The sequence below is a fragment of the Nomia melanderi genome, chromosome 5 (genome assembly GCF_051020985.1).
Source record: "Nomia melanderi isolate GNS246 chromosome 5, iyNomMela1, whole genome shotgun sequence".
NCBI classification, from domain to species: domain Eukaryota; kingdom Metazoa; phylum Arthropoda; class Insecta; order Hymenoptera; family Halictidae; genus Nomia; species Nomia melanderi.
In genome coordinates, this window is record NC_135003.1 from 12,690,935 (window position 1) to 12,716,247 (window position 25,313).

At 40.4% G+C, this 25,313-nt stretch overlaps 1 protein-coding gene across 12 annotated transcripts in view; it reads right to left on the reverse strand.

Annotated features, from left to right (window-relative positions):
- Positions 1-25,313, reverse strand: part of LOC116425156 (Rap GTPase activating protein 1) — a 256,513-nt gene that overhangs the window by 55,950 nt on the left and 175,250 nt on the right. The window contains exon 1 of one of the 12 annotated variants that reach the window (XM_031972511.2): positions 23,116-24,324. The exons of 10 other annotated variants lie outside the window; for them this stretch is intronic. In XM_031972511.2, the coding sequence (XP_031828371.1) occupies positions 23,116-23,268 (153 nt within the window). In that variant the 5' untranslated portion in view covers positions 23,269-24,324. Of the gene's footprint in view, positions 1-22,784; positions 23,046-23,115; positions 24,325-25,313 lie in introns of those variants that run through there. One more of the 12 variants, XM_031972521.2, reaches the window with a different exon arrangement.

Consider the following 25,313-nt stretch of genomic DNA (forward strand, 5'->3'; position numbering starts at 1 on the left):
AGAGCATCTATCCCGAGAGGACATCAGCCACGTCTCTATCCGACAACGAGCCGTGAACATTTCTTTAACACATTAACCGCCCAATCTGCAGTCGTCAAGTTGCTCATAAAATCAAACCCACTGTCCTAAAGAAACAGAAACTAAAACCTTCAGAAGCAATTAGCAATTTTCCTAACCCATTCGAGACGAATTGCACACCGAGTACGTAATAAAGTACCCAAAAAGTCTAATCACAGAGTATGCAACGATCACTAAATTTTATTAGTAAAAAACTAGCTTACTTTAAAAGACGATAATAAAAGTTAATGGTGAGCAGAAGCTAAAATTTGTATCGATTCCAAGCTACGAAGGAAACTAAACCATCAAATACGAACAGTAACGGTGAAAGTGATGATTTCGAATCATACTCCCGGCGACCATCTGTAAAAACCTTGGCCTCGAACGGGTTAAAAAAACAACACAGAAACCAAAGAACTCAGAAACTCGAGAACTCAACATTTTTCACAGAGATTGCTCTTTTAACCTTCTGCATCTACGTAGGTTACTGCAAAACTTCCAGGACCTTTCAACCGCAGAATTTATGTTACTTTCGTAAAGCCTTACATTCCGAAAGTTAAAAAATGCCGACACAGTGCGATGAAAAAGGTATTAACATCAAAGTAGAATATTTCGAAAAACAATAATACACTCTCAACGACATTCTTGTCGTTAACAAAATCAGCGAATCGAAGTGAAGCAATTTCTATCAAAACGAAATACTTCTTTCATGCGCTATTTCTCACGATTCAATCGTACGGCAAAGGGTTAAACGCTCGATGGTTCTAGCGCTAACGAGGAAACGCTTGCTAGGACAACAGAAAGACGTTGCTAACGTCCGCGCGTTAGCATCGATGGATCTGTGGAACGAGTTTCCCGGGGAGTTTGGCTAACCGAGTGCACGACGATGGCAAACAAACGGGCCGGGGGCGGGGGCGGAGGGAAGGGAAAGAGGTGGAACGGAACTCCGAGTATTAATAACGAAAGCGGCGAGGGCGAGACGGAAAATCGGCGGAAAGAGGGGCCTTTTTAACCCCCGACGAGCCGGCAGAGTTCGCCGCATTATCCCTCGACCCTAAGCAAACTGCGTGCGAGTACGGATTCATCGTTTCTCCTCCGACTCCTCCTCCCTTTCTTCCGCGCCTTCTTCTCGGCTATCCGTATTACGGCTCGTCTATGCGTCCACTCACGCGCCCCATACAAACGCGCCCCGCGAGGGTGTGTTCCACCGCCTATCCGTGGACGTATCTTGTATTTACACGCGCAACTTCAACCCTTCGCGCTACGGAGATATTTGAAGATTCCCTTCTGTCAACTTCGGCGATGATTCCTTGGCTTCACTTAGATTTCTGTCCGGCTTATTCCGGTGTTAATTGCTTCTTTCAACGTTCCCCGGGGAAGCGAAATTTTGAGTTCTTCGTGGAACTGTTTATTTCGAGGATTAACCCTTTGTACTGGAAGGAATTTTAATAGAGAAAGCATATTAATGTATAAGTAAATGATACAGGCACGAAGAGAAAAGTTATAGATGTATTTTACTGTATTTTGTCGATTATAAATATTATAATATATTTAATGACAAAATTTTACAATTTGCAATGACAAATTTTAGACGTCTCTGCTCCGGAGCGCTCGAGTGCAAAGGCTTAAACATTGAGAAAGTTTGATTCGAGGGATGAGAATATTGTAATAGCGGAGATTGCTATGGGAACGAATGGTAGCGAACGGGTTAATGAAGAAATGATGATTTTTTGTTCGAAGTTATAAGACATTTCCCGTATCATCATAGCCGACAGAAGATGATTAGACAGACCATTTCACGTGGCACACTCCGCACGTACGACTGCACCCGCTCCATGGCATCAAATAATTTCCGAGCGGCCGGAGTCAATTAAGGAAGTTTCAAGGATAATCTATCTTCGCGAGGAAATGAAGAAAACCGAAATTGCCGGTGCCGAAGCTTCGCTGAGAGCTTTCTGAAGTCTGTTCGGCGAAGGTAAGAATCGTCATTAACACGTCGAATGCCGCACGATTTAATAGAACGAAACCCGCGAAATGGGAGAAATATAATATTAACCGCTGACAATCTTCTATTATCTTTTTACAAATTCTATCTTAAACTTCTAACAGTTTTTTTTAAATAAAAAGCCGTATTACGCGTCGGAGTATTGAATACTTAAAACAGAAAAATTAGAAAAGTCGGAAAGTAAATTCAGAATATACGACTGAACGTGGAAAATAATTTTAACCGAACATTTCAAAAGCTGTCTTTCGATACCGGCGGTAGAAATCGTGTTAATTGAGCGAACTATGGCACCTAATTCGATTTGGTTCGGTTCACCGTCGAGCCCCGCGCCGTTCAACGTGTTAAAGATTGATTTATACGGCGTGAATAACGCGCCGCGATGCGCAAATGCATCGGCAAATATTCGCGAAATCTACTTAGGGATTACGGTGCGCGAAGTTGCATCTACGTGCGGATCTTCCGGTGCACAGATGCATCAGCGGTTCCCCGTGGGAATTGTGGTCTGAGGTGACAGAAACAGATAAGAAGACGGAAACTGTTGGGACGGGAACAGAACTGATATTTGCCACCGGGACGGCGATGAATAACCGGCATTAGCCGCGTTTTCAACGGACCGGAGATACATTCGCAGGAAAATGTGAAAAGGAAACATTGAAATTTAAAGCAATCCGCGGGAGCGTCGCTGTTAAACATTTCACGCTGCACTTTAATCTCATGCGAAATTCTTTTTTTACGTTCGCGTTACAATATTAGAAGCGTCTAATTTCGACGAGGCTTTGCAGGTATCTGGAACGGCTAAAAATAAGGGATACGGACTCTTTTTAAGGGATGAAACTACCCTCTGGAAATTGATACCCTTGTAGCTATTTTTGAAGCTGTCCGACATATAAGCTCGTGTTTGCGGAGCAGATGAAACGCTGTCAATTAAGTTGTACACTTTTCATATCTTTCCATTAGTTCATTATACAATTACATACCTTCCGAGTATTATTACATAATTCTATTATTTCTTAATAAATGAATTATTGATACACGAACGATCTTTTCTATTATATCACTAAACCTTCGAATAAGTGAACACTGGTTCGATAATATATTTACCCAAATAAGTATTTAATAAAAATAAATAATGAATTACCGCGAACACAGAGCAATTGTGATATTCAAACGAAGTATTCGAGTAACAAGAATTCAATCAGCTAATTATCCCAGAAGAATATTTAAGCGAAACAATGTGATCGAGTCTGATTCGAAACGTGTAACGCGGGGGTTGGTAGCGGAGCGGTTATGTCGCGTTCACGAAGCTGGAAGAGGATTCGGCGCCCTCGGGATTTCGTACAGTACACAGCGGGATCGCGGAGAGGAGAGAAAAAAAAATTAGATAATCCCCCATTACATCCATGTTAATTATATCGATGACCGGGAACGCGTCGATCACGCGAGATAATTAATTCCGACGTGGCCACTGCACGGCATCATCGATCTGCAATTAATCTTATAACCTCCGTAGCAATTAGTGATACCGATCGTGTGTGTGTGTATGTTTTTCTCCCCTGCCCACTTCTCGTTGCAAGGTCTGCGTTCATTAAAGAGAACTGAACTTGATAACTCAATCATGCGCCGATAAGGGCACAGCAATTTCAATTGAATACCGGTAAGAGTGAAAACGCGAAAAAATACGCCTCATAGAGGCACATAAATAACGAGTTTCGAATTACCCCTGCAGTCCCACTTTACAATAGTAACCAGCATTGAACTGTACGTTTTTAATATCGTTCTCGGTTGATTATCCTTCGTCGGACCAGATACAAAATCTTCCAACCCTTCATAACTCGCTAGTATTACACTATATTATATTGTATTGAACTTTTAATACCCTTTGGTATTATATTAAATTGTATTAAACCTTCAATATCCTTCCGAGTAAATTATTCTTTACATGAACTGACACAGTTTATGAAATCTTCAACCCTTTTCAATTCACTGGTATACTGTACAAATTAGTAAATTAATCTGAACAGATATTAACCCTTTGAACTCTGTAGGCTCTAATATTGCACCAGTTGTAATATTAAATATTTTAGTGAATCTTAAAGAAACTACCCTAAAATTATTAGATTTTCCACACATCCAAATTTTGCACTGAGAAGGAAAGTAAAAGATTGAAGAAATGTTTTTGCCAGGAATACTATAAAAATTAGTTGCAGTTGCCGATAGATCACAAAGCAACCTGGAGTGCTAAAGAGTTAAATAAGACGGAGGATTTCTTCGTGAAACGTTAAGACGATTTAAAATTCACAGACAGAAAACGCCAAAGAGAATGTCTCCGAGAATAGAGAAACACATTAAACTGCGGCGAACTAAATTTACCAGAAAATTTCTTTTCGCGTCGCGGAAATTTCGCTTTACAGCAGCTTAACTCGCACAATTTACCAGCGTGCAGATGTTCCGAGTTAAGAGTGGACTCTTCCACGTAGAGGGCAATGAAGTATTGCACCACGAAAAAAGGAAGGACACGATAACAGTAATTTATAAGCGAAGCGCGAATTTGCATAACGCCCGAAAGGGAATTTTCCTTCATTGAATTTTAAATTTGCGATACAATTTTTTCCCGCTAAGGCGACCCAGTTCCGTTCTGTTGCTTTTATCCGGTCGCAAATTACTCTGTACTTTCGGTGGAAAATCCTTGAGCCGCTAAAACGTTCGGAACGACTTAATGTCTCAGCCGGCGCGACCGACGGGCGAAATAATAACGGCAACAGAAGATGAATAAGCCGCGGATAAAAACATTTTCGCGTGTCGCGCAGTTCGCGGGGGGTCGCGACTGGAAAAATCGAGAGTTTCCTCCGCGGGATTTCTCATAGCCGAGACCGGACGAGAATCAGCCTAATTCGCGGCAGAAAAAATTCAATTATACAGCGCGCCGCTTTGCTTTCCTTCTTTCCTAGGAATTTCCATGGTGCCGCCGCTGATTAGATTAATCAAGGGAACGCCAGGGTTGCGTGCTCGCTCGGGCGTTGTTATTAATCATGAGAATTTATCGAATCAACGGGATTAGTCTGTAAACCTTCGAGAAATGAAAAACTATGCCGGGAAAATGGAAAATACGAAGAGAGAGGCAGGATTTTTCAGTGTTCGTTCATTCCAGTTTTCCAAGGGAATTGATTCGTTCTATGAAAATTCTATTGTTACGCCGGCATTTTAATAAGAATATATGAAATTTTTGCAGTAAATTCAGCGGCGCGCGCCGTTCGCGTTGGAAATGCCGGGGAAATATCCGCTCGAACAAAAAGTTCTATTAAAAACTGGCTAACGTAACTTATTCGCGTTGAATACGTTCTACGTTATTCAGCGTATTACGCAGTGTAAATATTAAATTGCACACAAGTTTCATAGGGGATTTGCAATTCAAATGTTTTTCTCGGTGTATTTAGTAGAAATGATTCTAATTAGTTTGTACTAACCGTGTACATTCGTAGTAGAAATTGGTGTCCTTTGAAACGGTCTTTATGTTTCTCTGTGTTTGCAACTGCCTTTTAAAATTATCTAAACTTCCACTGAAACGTTTCATTTCATACGCGAAACTCTTTCAACTGTTATTAAAAACCCGTAACGCGTCTAATTGTGTATCTTAATATAACATTGAACGAGATTCGCAAAATAGAAACGAAGTCAAATATAATTAATTAAATTTCTATTGCCGGCACATTAATCTCTGCCAATCACTACATACCCAACGAATAAACTGAAACAGTTATTCAGCAGATTCTTTCAAAATGCGAAGCAGAAACTTCAATTTCCCACTCAAAAACAGGACGTCGCTTATACATTCGCTTCATAAAGCGCCGCTCGAAACTCCGTAACTTTTCTTTCAGACGACGACGCATAATTCAGTAATTATTTAAGACGATGAAATTACCAAGAGCCTTTCCTTTTGAAAGAATATGAACGGAACATCGACCCGCGGAAATCCAACCCGAGGCATTTGTAACTTTCCTTTATTTTTTAAATTCAATTTCTTACTCTTTCCAAGAAGTTTCAAGGTAGATAGTTTCGTTGACAGTTCCTTGAATTTTGAACGATCTTCTATTACGTTGGTACGTCAAACAAGGTATAACAATGTGATTGGTTAAATTAGCGCAATTTAAATAACGCATTTCTGACGTTAAAACAGGAACAAAAATAAAAAAATTTGTTTTGAAATGAACAACTTTCCGAGCAGAGCAGAAGAACATAATATTTTAAAAGACATGAATTCACATCAGCGAATGTGTTAATATCAAAAATTTACACCTAATGACGATGCGTGTGTAGCCAATGCTTACAGCAAGAATTAACGAAACAGATAACGAACGAATGAACGAAAGAAGACGAAAAGAAAGACTGATTTATTTCCAGTATAAATAATTATACTCGAAAAAACGTAGCTTCGCATCAGTAGTCACGGCGCGTAGCCGTGTTGCACCTGCCACATAATGGTTTTCCTTCATTACGTATCTTGTAACTTTGTTGCCGGCGATGATGCCAGAGGAAAACAGTAATGACGAGTCCCCGGAGTCTGAAAATTTTCAGAATACTTCGCGGACGGAAAGCGTCGGGCTCCCTCTTCTCGGCCGCGTGTTGTACGGCCGAAAAGGGAAAAAAAGGAGGGAAGTAGAAAGAAAAGTTGAGGGAAAAAAGGGTCCCTCTCTTATCCGTTGCGCCGAAGAAGGAGAAAGAAACAAGAGAGACGCTGTCTCCCGCGGGGATGAATAATTCAGTACGGGCGCGCATAGTTGGACGCGCCCATGTACAGATTCGTATATACATACATAAAGCAGAAGAAGGTGGTGCCTGGAATGAAATTGTCGCCCGTGAACCGCGGTCACTTCTGTTAACGACGTCAATCTATGCTCGGCTACATCATAGAGCGCCGGCGACTTAACACCTTGTCTACTGGAAGCCGATTAATAGACCGTTCGACGACTACGATACTATTGGAAATTGGTTCAACCCCTTGACGAACGAGCTTTCTTGGTACAATGCTGTTCGTCAACTTCGAGCCAAGTGTTTGCCTTGTTGACGTTTGATTACTCGATATAAAATTATCGATTTGTCGCGGCCGAAGCTGTTCGCTTCTACAGGAGAAAGCCTTCGAGTTAAATGAGTTAATAATAATACTTGATGGATTTTCTTTGCGTAAGAATTTCTAGAAAATCGGCTGGTTACGTAACTGTGCAAGTGTTAGAGATTATGCGTTTGATTATTGTAAAATTGTTATTTGATTTCTCGCGTCGAAAGCTTTTCGTCTGTATTGGACGAGTCTTGGAGTTAAGTGAATCCATGGTAATAGTTGATGATGGGTTCTCTTTACGTAAGAATTTGTGGAAAATTGGCTGGTTATGTAATTGTACAAGTGATAAAGATTGTGTGCGTGTATTAGTAAAATTGTTATTTGATTTGTGTCGGATGCTTTTCGTTTATATTAGAAAGACTTGAATTTAAATAGTTCGAAATAACTTTCAATATTGTACGAACAAACGAATCGAACAAAAGACAAATTAGTGAAATAAATGAACAGAGTAATTTGCTGCGCGTAATGAATGATCATTATTCGAATGAAATATTTAACTAACAAGGAATTCAATCGGTTCATTACCTTTAGTTGGAGAAACATTTATTCAAAATAAATTGAAACAATTCGAATAAAGTCAAATAGTCAAAATTATACAAATATACTACACATACAATTACATCGTAACTTGTAATATATGTAATTAATTAAAACACTAGTTTTTTTTTTAAATAGAAATGTACAGTTATCGCGTTACTGAACTTTAATGGTTTACATTCAATCTCTAAAGTTTAATTTTAATTTCAATAATAGGGGCTAACTGAAAAACACAAAGCAACGGTAAAAAGAGTCGTTAAATAAACGAAAGAGTTAACAGGCTATATAAAGTAATTGAAAAGAATGATTTTTAACGCTCGACATAGTAGGCAAGTTGAATGATCTATTTATGATTTCTTGTTCTGCAATTACCAGAATCATAAAGGTGTTTTTTGCGAGGAGTTAACGAACGAATTAATTTATTCATTCATAGGTATGCTGCAAGGACCTTCTCAACAGATTTCGACACACGTCTCGGAATTGTTCTAGGAAAATTGAAGACAATTGCTGCACATTATAAAATTGCAGCAATGGCTAATAATATAAAGGGAACAACGAAATCTACCCCTTAACACTTTACATTGCAAAATCCCTGAAGTATGAAACAAAGATTCGTTTCCCTATTAAATATTAATAATCAAAAGCTAAGACAGAGCAACTGATTACTCTCTACCTTCAAAAAACCATTTCACAAATTTGCCTATCTACCAGTACTAAAAGTTTCGAGTTGTATCAGCAGAGATATTAACGATAATAATTTAATCCTTCCTCAGTTACGAAATAAAATGTCCAGTTCAGAAGTTAATTCAACAATTCAAAGTGTAAAATATTTCTAGCCGAAGAGATATGAAAGTTCAATTGGATCATTCGTATCAGGATTTCCATATTAGCAAAATAAATGCTAATGTTTCAGATTTGAACGCGCAACACACTGCCGCGTAATGTAAATTTTCTTATAAATATGCTTAATGGACCATCGTAATTTTAATATTTATACCGATTTAAAATTGAAATGTAAATCGAGGTTTAAAAGGTGAAGCGTATCCTTCTAGGATATCATGCAGACGCGTTCGCAAGTTAATCGTAAATCTTTCGGCTTCGGTATGCTAAACGATCCTTCCAATTGAAAGTGGAGGCAGCGTAATGGGTGCTATTATTCTAAATGAAGAATGGTAGAATTTTCATTATGGCCACGTGCACTGCATACTCGGAAGATTCAATTCCCTTGTCAACTGGTGACATTTATGAGTATTATACTCAGGGAACAGAATCAGAATGATAGTAAGACGCTAATTAGATATGTGCAACTACAATCGACGCCGCGGAACTCATTAATTATCAGAGATTAATGAGTCCCTATCGAATGAACGCCGTTCAATATTATCAAACCATTAACTGTTTAATTGGCCCGTGTAATTTTTGAACGGGCACATTTACGATACCGCACTTTTTACTCGGAAGTGCGCATGATACTATAAGTCGTAATTTTTTCTCCCTTAAATTTGTGACACGATAAACAAATAAAAATTGTAGCAATCGATATTTCATAGTATTAAATTTAACCTATTCATTTTTCAAATCACTTCGAATATTCCACGCTTCCAAGCTACCAATAATTAAATAAGAAAACTTCCAGCGTTCAACCCTGAATTCCCCAGATCCAAATGAACGAACACCAACATTCCTACCAACGATAGAATAAACTGCAACAAACATGCAAACCGAGTACTAAATATCAAAACATAAAATAAATATCGTATATACCAAAACCGCGAGCCAAAGGCGGAATTCGGTCCGACCGATCGGACGGGAACTTTCGTTGCGTTCACCGCGGTGCGTTTTAGGTGCTAAACGTATAGAACCGTTTCGAAAGGAGGTTAAGGTCGAAAACGTGAAATTAACGGGCACGGCAACACACAGGATCGCGTCGGAACACATCGGACGTGCCACCGCGCCGCTGTGTTTGAACGTTCGATACGAGATTGCACGTGTGCACACGGTTTTTAGGGTAATTCGAACACGATATCTCTCCCGTCCGGCCGCGATAACCTCTCGCAAGGTTCTCGACGTTCATTTGAATTGCGCGATAAGATCGATAATTACACGAAGATGGTGTACGCGTCGAGGCGTATCGCACCGTAGGGTGAAAAAGAATGCCCGAGGAACGGAACAATTGGGTCGTGGAAGTAATCCCACAGCGAGAAGCGTTTCATTCTGAACCAGAAATATCCCAATCGCCTTCATTATTCCGGAATTGTTCTTCCTCCAGTAAGAACGAGTCGTACGTCAAATTTCAATGGCAAATAAAACGCTCGAAGGACGTTCGGCGGCATTTCTTCCAGGATAATCGATGGCGAATGCGAGGAAGACGTCATTCCGCATCACTCGTTTGCCGTTCCATCGAACGAACATTTTTTGTTAACAGCCAATTCGTCGCAAAAGCGATGAAGCATGAGATAAAATTACTTCGTACTGTGTTCCAACGGTGATCAATAAAGGAAAATAAATGTTTTACTTTGGTTTCAATAAATTCCTGCGAATCTTAGCCTTGTTTAGACGCGATGTAACACGTGGCGTTGATGTGCCATTGTAAGTACAGTTTAATCATACGATTAACGTGTTTGTATTCATCATATCATCACCGACAATCAAGCTATTACACATCTATTGAAATCAAATTTAACGTCCGGCCTCTGCGAATCTCAACAAAGGAACGAGGAAGTCGAGCAGAGCAGGTAAGGAGGTCAGGAAATGGGTTAACCCCTTCGCCCCTGAACACGTACTTTTCCCCCTAAATCGAAGGAAGGGCCAAGAACAGCTGCTTTTAAGTGAGATTGAAGCTTTTCAGTGGAAGAGATAAAATAGGCACTAATAATACTAATAATAACAATAACAATCGGCAGTTCGGCTGCCAGCCAAAAGATCCCCTTGCGGTGCCAATTTCCTTTATCTTTAAGGCGCTCTCTAGCTTCCTAATTTCAAACGTTCGTCGTGTGTACCGTTCGGGACGGAAGGGTTAAAGGTGAATCCGATGTATCGATTTTCCGGTAGCCGGAAGTCCCGTTCGGGGAGCACACGCGAAAACCGAGTTCCGCTCCTAGGATCGATTTTTCGGCGTTTCGTTCGCCGGAAAGCAGACGGTCTGGCAGCTGCGCGGTCATGTTTTGCACCTGGCCGCTTATACGGCGGTTCGAGGGAACGTGTCGTTACGACAGACGACTTATATACTAAAAATCTCTCTTCTGGAGCATGAATGTGCGCGTGCACGCGCGCCGGCCACGTCCCGGCATCGACTTCGGCGTCGGGCCTCATACGTGAAACTAGGAAAAAAGAGAGACAGAGAATGGAGGGGCGGCGGGAGAGGAGCCAGCTATATGAACAGCTGTGCGGCCCCTTTTACGAGCCGCCTTTTAAAACGAAGCTGCGAGCATGTAACTCGTACGCGACCGGCTGTTACCGCTGCGAAACACTCTTCTTTCATACCTGTCCTCTCGTATATGGCGCCGAGGATTCAGCCTCTAATGCTAATCACCGATTTTCTGCTTACAGTTCGTTTACCCGTTTCATTGTTCGAATTCGGTTCGTTGGAAAAGGGTACTTTCGTTTCGAGAATTCCGTTGACACGAGGATGTTCGAAGATCGACGTTAGATTCAAGGGACCCGTCGGTTCGACGGATATCGAATGTTTTAAACCTTATTTAGTAGCTTGCACGATACGCAATGCGATACTCTGGTGTTGCAGCAACGATTTTCGCGATTTATATAGACGAACGCGTAGTTTTCTGGGAATAATGGAATGATGTGTGGAATAAACGAACGTAAATCTAGTGTAGTTTGTGGACCAATGATTTCATTGGATTTAGATTGCGTGGGGTTCTTTTTGTAGGTTTTATTTTGATTTTTCTTTTCGTTGCTGTTGCAAGTATTAATTCTTTGCCCTAGGACATCAAGAAGGAATTATTGTTTCAGTTTGATCGTGAACAAACGTTTGACTGTAGTTATTGTATGAGCAGAAACTTATGTTTCATGCTGATAAATGAAACTTTTTACTGATTGAAGTGATAGACATAAATATGTATGTTTAACGCGGTAAGCTGGGGATGTAGAATTTGAATACTCTGACAAACGAAAATTCGACATACAAAGAAGCAAGTTGGAAATGCACAAAGGGTGTGTGCGTAGGAGACTCTGTTTAATGTTAGAAAGCTCGGGGGTAGTTTGATATTTCTATCGCAGGAGTTGGCAAACATATGGCCTGTAATGTATAAACAAGACCAATCATTGATACGTTGTATCATAACTCCAGCCGCAGGCGAATTAGAGAATTGTTCGCGTGGCCACGTGCTACCCCTACGGTAGAATTATTACAACCCTTCGGCCCGTACCACCCCCTGTGATTCTTATTTATTCTATGAGGATGAACGTATGGTCATATTCTCTCCATCACTCTGTGCACTGTCGAACAAACAATGTTTTCCATCGGATATTATTAACTAGATTATATTATAATAATATTATTAACTTAAGAATAAATATAAATTCACCACATTTCATATTATAAATGTGTTATATTATTATATATTTTAAAAATGTTGGAAATCATTTGATTCCTTTCTAATAATTTATTATTTAACTTCAAATAATATTTTAACGATGAATCATCTGAATTTCTAATATTTTAAGTGGGAAATTAGGTGTTATAAATTAGAAACATTTTGTACCATCGAGACTGGACGTTTTTCGCTATTACAGTGGTGTAAATGTGTGTATACCAGTGAACTATAAAAGTTTAAAGCTGCAATCATTCGCGAGGAACACGATAATTATGTGCAACGCAGCAAATTATATGTATAAAACGGTGTGCGACTAATTCCACGGAATTCCTTTTGAAACTAGCGACCGAGCACCCGTAGCCAGCTTTCACGGCAGACACGATTTCTTCGTTGACCGCGCGTTTTTCACCGGCAGCGCACGAAGTTTTATCTTCTATACTGTGAAACTCTCGGTTATGTGTCCTACAATATCTTCTCATCGCATTTATCATGCGCAAAGAAAACACAAAAAGGTGAAAACACGTGGGACATCGAACCCAACATTTTCTCCGGCGTCGCGCAAAGTGAAATAGTCAATGCTCCAACGGAGAAATCGGAAATTGCCCATTATTAGGAAATTCTCTTCTTTCCTCCTCGCGATGTACCCTAATCAACAATAATTCTATGAACTCTTTAGTACAGACGTTTTAGTACTCAATATCCGCTCGACGTTTCAATGAAACAATCTACCATGTCTTTCGAGGATTAATTTGACACGAACTTCCTTCGAATCAAAGTTTCCAAGTTTTTAATCAACCTTTATCCATTTCAATCCTCGAAGCATCGATTCGAAGCTTATATAAAACATTTGAATTTATAATAGAACCAATTCTTTGCCCAAGATTTCTCTGATTGCGGAATAGTAGAGGAAACGCGTGGTTTCTTTATAAAACAGAATATATTTCCGTGGTTTCATAACAGGGTATGTGGAGTCGCACCAGAAACCGAGGCGACAATATTTGATCAACTGTCGGGCAATAATATAATATGAATAACGTGTTTCAGAGCGGCGGTGCCGTAACGTTCCATTTAGCCGGGTATGCGGGCAGCTCTAATCTTTTACCATGCGCATGCAAATGAAGAAATTTCAACGGGCGAATCCAGTTATGCCCATTTCTGAGTCACAACTGTTTTCGCGGAGCATTCAAGCCCGCCCCGGGTTCAACCGGGAGATGAAAGCATCCCGAGAACTCCCGAAGGGAACCATTTGAAAGTGAATGGGAGAACGTCGATACAAAATGCGGCTGTACAAAGGCCGGGCCGCATGAAACAAGGAGAAAAAGGGAAGAACTTTATAGAAAAGCGAATAAATGAACGTCCGCGGCGTGGATGTTACCCATAAATCGCATTCGACCGTATCGGCGACGGGAAGGGTGATTCTCGAATTTCTGAATGGCGCGGCGACTGGTCTCGGACCTTTGAAATTTTTATGAGTTTCCGCGGAAGTTCGACGAAATTTGCAACTATGAAAAAATAACTACGCTACGATGGAAAAATAGAAAAGAGGGGACAGGATTCGTCGGGAAAGTTGCACGGGTTTCAAAAACTCGGATGAATGGAATGTTTTTGGAAGATTGGGGAAATGGAAATTTCGAAATAATAAGCAAAGTTTATGTAGAGTAATCTGCAGCAGAAAATAAGAAGTTAATTAAGAATTTTTATTGTGTGTTACCGAAGTGTGTTCATGGTTTTATTCATTGGTAGATAGAATTACGAATTTTTCGCTGTTTTTGTTTGTTCTTTCTTTTCCCAGTTTCAAGAAGAAGCTAACGGAAATAATGCACGATCGTTTAAGGGTTAAAATATGTTTTCACGTGCACCGAGGCGAACGCGGTGCAATTTCGAAGCAATAACGCGGACCTGCGAGAAGAGTTCGTTAGCTGAATTACAGACAGCCTATTACGTAAATTATTATCGAACCCCGTGCCACGACAATGCGAAGTGGGCAGAACCAGTGAATCATACAGCGACGAGGGAATCGACTATTTTCAGGGTGTGACGAATTCCTTGTTGAGACTTTGAAGTGTTAAGAGACAAGACCTCCGTTGAATACACTTTTTGTAATTTATTCCGCGCCTCGGCGCGAACAAAGTACTTGTTTATAATTGCGGCAATGTTAGGAACAATCGAGTTTCATGGAACTCAAGTTTTCGGTTGTTGGAATATTGATTGCAATCGTGTCTCTTGATAAAGCTGTAAAACTTCGCATTCATTGCATATTATTCACTTAATCAAACAAACAACTGTATTAATTTATTCGTACGAATACTTAAAGTTTCATATAAATTTACATTTACAATGAATACACAATTCCTTTTTCATTGAAACACTATTAACCCTTCCCAAACAATTATACGAGAATGCATTAAGAAATGCTCAGCTTAAATTTGCACGTTTAAAGATCCATCTAAAATTCTAAAGTTATTCATTTCTGAGTTAATCGCTGAGTCTATTAAAAATGTAATATCTCAGTATCTCTTAATCATTAAAGAGAAAGTTACTGTCACCGGAAATCTTAATTGTTGAACTATTTAGACGCTTGTAAATAGAGAGAATAAAAGATACTATTTAATGAAATAAGCTGTGGAGGATTAAGTTTGGAGGATTAAGCTTATCTAAAGCTGTGCGGTCCTATTGTCTACATTCTGCCACATCCAACTTCCGAGGCCCGTACTGTGGGCTGTGGCCCGAGCATCAAAATGCTCAATGCGAACATCGTAGCGGTTCCCTCATCGATCGGTATCTGACTCTAATATCAAACAACGTCACGCATTAGCATCGCGGACAACGGACTTGCAAGGATGATGGACGGATAACGTGCAACACAATGTTGTAATGCGAGTACTTAGGCTCGAATCGACAGAAATAATTTTACACTCCGTTAGGCGTGGTTTCGTATCACTATATTAACATCTTTCGCTGGAGTTTAACTTAGGGATCTGACAAAGTCTCGTACGACGAGAACTTTTACCTATTTCACACGGATATATACGCTAATTATATTTATTAATAATATTGTATGAAGTGATACGTTTCAAAAGAATCTAGTATATCTAATATAACTAGACTATCGATGTTCGTGAAATGTCATTGGCGATTTGGGAACGAAAATATCTCGACGTGCACGCTTTCTAGCGCAAGGGATTAACACTAAAACTACCGAGCAATTGGAGGGAATTATTTCTGATTTTTCATAAAAAGTGGAACGATACGTTTTTTGAAGTTCGAAGCATCTCCTAGTTTTGTATCTGTGCAAATACACAGATTTAATTGAAAATATTTCGCAAAAACGTCTTCGTCATTAGAATTTAATTAAGCAGCTGTTTTCTCCTTTCAACACTAGGACTATTGAATATTTTACGTAATTTACAAATTACTTTTTATAATAGTTAGTAATTGCTTATTCAAGTAATGCTACTAATTGCAAAGTGAAAAAGTTCTAGAATTACTCCTTGAACAACTACAATTTTATAATGATTTATATCATGGCGTCTGTCGCGGAAAAACGAGTTACTGCTCTTATGAGTCACGCCGTGTCTCACCAATGTTATTGCCAATGGTATTGCTGATGGACACGCCACATATGAGCGGTATAACCTTCCGTGAAGCAAACTTCTGAAGACTCTTACTAATAATTGAATATTATTAATTACATGCCAAAAAATATGAATTAATCACTGTTAAACTTCAAAAAGGATTTATGATAGAAGGTAATAACCTACGTAAATATGTCACTACTACCAATACACATTCACAGTATCGTTTTTCATTTCCTCTTCCACTTTGACCTATCGATATTACCGATGAACTATGAGAGAGTTAAAAGTTCTATTTTAGAGAAGAACATTTAAAGACCTTAATGAAATTTTCCCCAAGGAAAGTCCCTGACTTCAGTGGATTTACGATTCAAGCATACTGGTAAATCAATGTTAATCATTTCTCAGAGAAACATCTGTTATCCCTTTAATCATTGCAAGCAGAAGACATCAGGAATAGATCATTTCGACTGGTAGTTCAGTGTTCATCCTATTAACCCCTTGCCTTATAACAACGTGTCAGACTGGCGGTGAAGATTTTCACTTAACAAACATAAATATTACTCGATTCATTCGAATTCAAAGTAAACATTATTCTTCTGTAATCAATTATTATAATTAAGAGCAATCGTAGACATAGAGTACGCCTATAATTTTTCTCTTTTACCAATAAATTACTAATGACAAAGTAGTCGTATCGAACAGAACTGAAAAAGAAATCACAGGGCAAGGGGTTAAACGGTAGTTCTAGTGTTAACAAACGAAGTTCCACATTTCAAGCTACATGATCCACTAGCAGACGAGTAGTATCATTCAATTTTCCATTCCAATCACGAAGAAGTTGCGTTATTCTCCTATGGAATCGTGTTAAAAGCGGCGAACGAATGGTTATGAAGTTCCGCGGGCTCGCCCGAGGAGACACTGCTATTCCCATCGTTGTTCTCCTCCGCGAGTCGCTTTGGCTCGCGCGAGTTCGTGTGAAAGACCTCTAATTGACGATACCACTACGGTCGGGAGCAGAAATTTAAACGTCACGGCCTGCCGATACTCTCTCTCCGTATATCCCCCCGCCGCTGCCAATTTCAATGCTTGCCCCGGCATCTGGTACCGCACAGCAGCGTCTATCAACTTCGGTTCGGCGCTGACAGACGAATTTCTCACGGGCGAAACGCGGCGGACGAGCCTCGCGGAGAATCCTCGTCGTCGTCCATGTGAAGGGAAATAGGGGAAAGTGGAAAAATGGGAATATTGTGGTTATGCGCGGGATGCCTGCTCGCAACCACGGCTCCCTTTAATCCTCCGCGTCTCGAGGAGACCGCCGCGCAACCGTGTCATCGCAATTTCGAGCCGAGGAATATATTTATTTAGCACTTTGCGTGTAGAAAGCTTATTAACCCTTCACTTTCTGGTTTCCCTTTGACAGCGTACGATAATATGTCTTCGTAAATAAGTTAATGCATTTGTAATTGTATATTTTGTGATAATATATTTATACCTGTATCTTGTGATGTGTTTATTTAACATTGTTCAATGGATGTTTTTAACGGTTTAGTTGCGGAAAGTTTTTTAGTTTCTATTTGATAATATATAATATGTTTTTAACGCGTTTATTTAATGACTTAATATATTTGTTTCACGATTTAAGTGTAAAAAGTTCATTAATCCCTCAGTGCTCTAGATATTTTAATATTGCTCTAGATATTTTAATATATTTACCGAATAATTATAAATAGTTAATTCAGTCGATATGTTTTTCTATAAAAGCTTTCTTAGATTTCACATTAAAATTATGAATACTGATTACTTATAGTAGTTAATTATGGATAATTTGGTTATGCATTTACGAAATTTATTTCTTATTCCATTTGCAAGTGAACAGATATAATGGAACTATAATTGATTGCGGGCGTAATTTACGTTTTTCTTGTATTCTAATGATCGTTCGTACGGATTACATTATGAATATGTATTATTTGCATAAGCAGATAATGAACAGTTATTAATATTCAATGCTCAGGGTAAATGAAGAGTTACAGTGAAAGTGGAATACCTTTCTCTTTGAATGCATTATTAAGAATATAATAATTCTGTCGTGCGAAATTATGAAGCAACGGGTTGATTATTTGCAAAGAACTGAACAACACTTTTGTACAAATTGATATTGTTCAATTTATTTAGAAATCTTCAGTTATTTTTCGCTGTTCCTACTAGAAGATTATTAAGTACTAAACCAAAGTATCTAAGCGCAGACAGGAGACAATTTGTAAGACAAGAAGCTCGACGACTTCTTCATCTATAAATCTATAAACAGCAAAGATATCTAGAGACCCCCATGCATTAACCATAAAACTTGTTCTGAAGACGTTCAACTTTGTTCTATTAATACCGTAGTGCAAGTGTTAATATATACTTTCAGACACATTTTGCTTGAACATGAGAGCAATGCAACAGGCAACCTTAAGTACCTTGTAAGCAATATCCTGTAAGAAAATATCCTACAGTAACATTTAGAATAAAACTACATGGCCATTTTTAAATTCACAATCCTCTACTTTACATATTGAATAAAAAGCATTGGTCACTCGATGAAACAACAAAAATCATTTCCCGAGTACCTTTATACCAGTGATTATCACAGCAGCACAGCTTCTGTAAGGGAAATATTTTCCCTCGTTTTCTCCGATAAAAATATCCCAGACGAAGTATTTCCATGAACTATCTCATTATTAAACTTTAAAATTCAATATTAAAAATAGAAATCCAAAACTCTCTTATTCTCACGATCAAACAACAAACACGAAATATTTCCATTAAATAAATCGCATACGAAGCGAAATCTTTGAATGTATTTACATTTTAATACGAAAAAGCTTGATTGATTCTTTGCGCAGGAAATTAACCACTTCAAACGAGCAGTTCAAATATCTCATTACCAAATTCCCTTTAACAATTCCACAGCCGGGTCGCCCGAATTTACCCGCATTTTACCTACGAAATGCAAGAAGATTAACATAGCAATCGCACTGAAAGATCTCAACTCTTCAATTTCTGTTTCGTCAGAAAAATAGCTCGAATTGCATAAGTACTTTCTAAGTGCCGGTCGCTCGATAAATTAACACTAGATTTGCGGGCATTTATACTACGCTTTATTCTATCGCTCCTGGAAGTCTACATATTTCTTGATATAGGTCGCGGAAATTAGAGTTCCAATAACGGACAATTATAACGTGTATTCGCATAATTGCACCAATCACAATCAACTTAAATTACAACGAAATCACGTTTAAAACATTCAACATCCATCAAATTGATGGGTATCGTGTTCAATGCTACCCTATGCCGCGTATATGGCGGCACAAATCATTATATTCATCCCTGTTACTGTTGTAACATTCAAAACACATTAAGTATTGTGTCATTCACTTCTGTGAATTCGTTCCCGCGTGTAACTCATATTACGCTAATTTTTGGCAAATCAACTTGAAATACTTCCGGTAAATTAAGGGTTGACACCAGCGTTCACCCCAAAAGATTCAGTGGAAACAACTCTCCCGCTTCCCCAATCAAAGGCAACTAATCGCCGACCCGCTAAGCACAGAAAATCCAATCGGAACGCGGACAGAAGTCTTAAAAGCTGCTCAGAGCACAATGGCGCGAGCCATCGTATCAGCGGCACGGGATCGAAGTAGGCCCGGAGCAGTGACACCGAGTGCTCGCCGTTAATAAGTCGTCGTTTCAAGACGACTTTAAGCGTGTATTGGTTCGGGGACAAGTGTAATTCCTGCCAATCAGGCTCGCCGCGGCCGCAACAGCCTCCTGCAAGAGAGCCGTACTACCTGTCCCCAAGAGTTCGAGCACGTGCTGGCTGGGCTTCTCGGGCAGCCGAGCCTTTAAACTCGGGAACCGGCCCTCCCTTCGAGTAATTATGTACCTGGCGGAGGAATATTTCGGTATGCGTGCGCGGAAACCGGTGCAACGGAGAGAAACCATCGAGGGAGACGCCGGCGAGCGCCTCTCGCGTAAAGCGGGCTCTCTCGCCGGCCGGTCATGGGAAAATAGGACTTTTTAAAGCGTCTCGCGGCGCAGAACGATGGAGTAACGGGTTGTTAGAGGAAAATTACCGCGAAGCCGATCTTTGTGGTTACAGTTACCGCGCTCGTTTCTTGGCACTGCGCCTCTTCGTCTTTCCTTCCATCTTCTTCTTCTTCTTCGTCTGTTTTTTCTTTTTCTTCTGCTGTTTCTGCTTCTTCTTCTTCTTCTTCTTCTTCTTCTTCTTCTTCTTCTTTTTCCGGTTCCTCCTTTTTCTTTTGCTGCGTTGATGGCTCTCGCTCGCTTGTTTCCCTCGACTGTTCGTCTTCCTCTTCGTCGACTTCGCGGTGGCTAAAAGATTGTCAATTCCGCGAGCAAAAAGCAGGACAACGGTGCCTGCGCGCTCCCCCGGAGAAGAACGGCGCGGCGGAACGTTAAACGCGCGAAAAAGGAAATACGCGGAAGCGGGCAGGATACGCGGAATCCGCGGGAATTAAGATCGCCGGCGGGTTCGTTCCGGAATGTGGGAAATCGCGGCGATGATGTTCGACGCGGGGGTTCGCCGATTATTTCGTTTACCGGTACGGGCGTTGCGGTGTACCGGTGGTTGGTTAACTGTCGGAGTTATTTTTGACGATGTTTAACGGTTTTGATGCTTGACAGCTTTTCCCTGGAAATGTTTAATGTTCGACGGTGAGACGCGGGCGATGTTTCTTTTGGAAGTAATTGATGGGGAAATACAGATTAAGGGACGGGGCTATTTTATTTTGGTATTTTGCTTGTTGGTGCGTTATACGAAGTTTCATACTTTATATATCAGAATTTAGAATTTTGATATACTGAATCAAGCGATTGAGAGTCATCTGTCCGGAGCAAAGGGTTAATTACAGTCACTCGTTGAAGAACTGTAAATGTTTTTTAATATTCTATGGATTATAGAATATTTGTTGCTAATTTGATACTGTTGACTTTCGACTTCAAATATTTAAGATAAGAGGAGTCTGTGCTGAATTGCTATGTTTAGTTATTCAAACAGTTAATTATGTTGTAAATGGTATTTTTATATACTTATAAATGCCGAAGATAATTACGTGATTCTATGAACGTAACTCAATACTGTAATTCGTAATACAATGCGTGTAAAAGTTATATAAATTGGAGCACTACTTCGATATCTACACGATATTTATACATTTTTTCTAATAAAATAGAAAATGAAATTTAAGCGACGAAATGTTGGATTACGAAAGCGTAATAGTGGGTGCAATTGGCTGTTAATATCGTCAGTTTCTCGGCGATCTTTTATACGCCTAATTTCACTTTTACGAGAATTCAGACATCCAGGCGAAATACGGTATTTACTATTAAACGCCCCATAACTATTCAATGTTTAGATACGTTGCTCCAGGCTTATAATCATTCACAGTTTCGTCTATAATTGAAGAAGTATTCCAATAAATGTCTTCGGCGCCATTTTAACTGCAGACTGATTTGAAATTTTGAATTTATGCTACCACTAAAGTCAAAACTAATACCATTGAACGCAGACGAGTTAAGTGAATTGATTTGTGCGGGCGAAGATTTAGGTTAGTGCTTTTCCAAGAAGTTTTGTCGAAATCGACGCATGACACATCGCGTGTTCCCCTTGTCAACTTTCAACCGTGCTCGAGTCTAAAGAGGACCATAAAGTCGAAAATGAAACGTGAGATGAGCATCTCTGAAGCACGTGGCCATTAGACCGGAAGGTTAAGTACCATCAATGATACCAAATCACCATCGAAACCAATTTCAACATTTATCACATCTCCGCTTTAGTTTCTCTTTCTCAGCCTATCGTAAATTTTATTGATACTTCTATGTAACAGTCAAAATATGTCGTAATTAAAACGAGCCATCGAACCGAATTTCATTAAAGCTCAATGTTCAAGTGCAACCGGTCCGACACTCGAATCAACTCCCTATGAACATTAATGAACTGCACATACAGATTAAATGTCATCGAATGAAAACATTGTGCTAACACAATTTTATTCATTTTAGTATTCAATCTCAATTTGAATTTCTAAATTCGTTTACATTGCTGGACACAGCAATTGAAAACAGCTCTTAAGCATAAAAAGTTCCATTTCCGTTTAATATTAGAACTACGTACCAGTCAAAATGACTGGTTGCAATTCCTTCCTTTCGCAATTATAGATATCTTAAAAGTATTGAATACTCGAAATGATCTTAAAAATAAGTAGTTTCACTTGAATGCTATAATGAATATCCGCAGAAACTAAAAATAATTTATTGTTAGAACTTTTATAGGGACCACATACTAATCCTGTTAAATGCTCGGTAGTTCTAGTGTTAAGAACACTTGCATGTAAAAAGTTGAACTGGTAATACCAGAAACAGATGAGAGTTAAATAAAAAAAACTCTGATCTTCGTTCCCCAAAAGAAAAAAGGTCATTACATTTCTGCAAAATATACTAAAATATCCACACAAAGAGCGTGTTAAGACATTCACTGAGAATTTCTTTTGAATAGTGATACTTATTTTTTAATAACAAAGGCAAATGATACTGAAAATAATTATTAACACGTTGAATGCTGTGGGGATCACCGGTGACCCCAACCAAACTGAATTACTATAGTTTACTCGATGAAACGACCATTATTAGGAAACATTTCTATATTACAAATAACGCTACCTAATTTCGTGACATTCAACTATAACGTGCAATAACAATGCAATCCACTCAAATGATTTAATATCACAGTTTTTCCATTTTCTATATCTTGCTTTATAAAATCGTGCGGCATTCAACGTGTTAAACTAAGAAAATAATTTTAAGTTAATACTCCAAAAGGTGTCTTTTGACATCTTCGGTAGTTCTAGCGTTAAAGCGCAGTTGCTCGTGGTACGTACGGTTGCCAGTGGTCCGCGCGTTTCCTTTTCACCGTTACACATCTGTCGGCAATAAAAACTCTGCCCTCGCGTGTCCAATTCGAACGATAACCAGCCTCGTAATCCCGTAAGCGAGGCCCATCCGAATGTATCAAGAGCGAGGAAAAACAAGAGGTCCAGAACAGAGGGGTAAGGTTACGACGTCTCGAGTTAATGCCGGTTGATCCGACCGAATTTTCTCCCGACCTCTCGAACTCAAGGGGAGAAGAAGACCATAGACGGAGAGCAACAAGGCGAACTTGAGTCGCGTAGTGCGTCGTGGTGGGTTTCCAATAGCGCGGGAAAAACTCACCTGCGATATCAGTTTCGGCAGTGTGTGCGTGTGCGGGTGCGCATGCGCATGATTATTGTGTCCTGTCGAGGACCGGTCCACGTTTGGCCGTTGTTGTTGCTGTTGGCCGGCATCCGATCTGAGATCGTGCCTCCACCTCAGTACACCCATCATAACCGTCCGCTGATCCTCTTCCCGCACGTAAGACCACCGAAAAACCAGAGTATCCTCTCTCTTTCTCCCCCTCTCTCTCTCTCTCTCTGTCCGACGGATTACGCGTAGAACCAGTTCGATCTCGATGGCTCCGACCTAACCTAACGCGAGTGTCCTGTTGCACCCTTTATGGTGTACAGGCTGCACACCGCGATCCGTAATCTCCCCGACGGCACGGTGGATCGTAACCGAAATTCGACTTGGCCACGGGTCGCGCGTGTACAAGACACACATACGTGCCACCGTGCACGAAGAGACACTCGTACCGCCGACCAGTGTCCGATTGGCAACGGGGAATCGACGCCAGGACCCGCGTATGTACGTGGAAATACAGCCGAAAGACAGCGTACAGGTAGATTCGCACAGTCAGAACGGAGGAGGTTCGATCGGTAACCGTGGTCGACGAGAAAAACCACGGAAAACTTTCGCCGCCGAGACCTCGGTGAACGGCGGCAAGTCAGCGTTCCTTGTTCACTGACATTACACGCGCGTGTCCCACCGCGGTACAGCCACACCAAACAACTAGGATCCCGTTCGATCGCGGTTCACTGGAGGCTGGTACACGCGACAGTCCGTTACGACCCTGACGTTCACTGTCATTCTCGTGATTCGATTCTCGCGATTCTAACGGCCGATAAAAACTCGCACAGAATTGTCACTGTTGTGTGTATGTATGCGTGTGTGTGTTGTGTTACTATGAATGTGTTGTGTGTTTCTATAGACGTGTGAGTGTTTCTGTGTGTCACTCTTTCCCCGGGCTGTTCACTCCGGGGCCACCTCTGCCTCGTCGCCCACGTTTCGATCTACCCAGCGAGGTCAGAATAGAAAGTGTTTACAACCGTGGGCGCGTTCGCCAGAAAGGATTCGTGTACACGCGCGCGCGCGCGCTCGCGCTAAACAAAAGCGGACACAACGGAGGAACCGTGACGGGAGTGGGAGAGAAACGCCGTGCGGGCAACACCGGCTACGTAGAAGTGCAGAAACGCGACTGGCATCGGAGACCGTACGATTCGAGAGGCTTGCCTCGTCTGCTGTCCCTGCTTCTCCGCCGCTCCCCCTCGGACCCTCCGCGTCCCTCGCCGGTTGCGCCTCGCGGACCCCTCCACGCCCCGCGCGACCCGATCGCTTCATCATCCTGCTGTCGTACCGTGAACAAACGTTGCCATGGTCGCCATCGAGCGCGTAAACTCGATTCCACGGGAACTTCGATCCTCCTTCGACTCCTTTTTTTTTTGCTTCTCTCCATTACTCCGTGTCGAGATTAACGATCGATCGATTCACGCGAATTATTCTCGGGTTAACCTATTATGCACTGCGGACGCCAGTACCGTTTTCGTGGAAACGGAACCCGAAATGCTCGGTTTTTCTTTTTTGAATTTGGTTTAGTCTCCATTTCGCGATTACGGTTTGTTTATTTTAATTGTTACTTTTTTCGAGTATATTTACCTGATTCCATAGGAACTTCGATTCTTCTTCGACTCCTCTTTTTGTTTTTTTTTTGCTTCTCTCCGTTACTCCGTGTCGAGATTAACGATCGATCGATTCACGCGAATTATTCTCGAGTTAACCTATTATGCACTGTGGACGTCAGTACCGTTTTCGTGGAAACGGAACCCGAAATGATTGATTCTTCTTTCTTGAATTTGCTTTAGTTTCCGTTTCGCGATTACGGTTTGTTTTGTTTTAATTGTTACCATTTTTGAGTATATTTACTTGATTCCACGGGAACACTGATTGTCCTTTGATCTTCTTTCTCTACTCCATGTTGGAATTAATTATCGATTGATTCTTGCGATTTTCGAGTTAATATGTTGTATATTGAAGGTGCATCCAGGAATTTTCATGGAAATAGTGTTATAATTTTAATCACTCAGATTTTTATTTTTATGTTCAATATCAGACGTCATCGAGCAGTACGACTTGATTCCACAGGAACTTCGAACCGTTTTTGCTTTTTTGTCCTCTCCCTCTGTGTCGAGATTAAGTCGATTGATCGATTCGTGTGA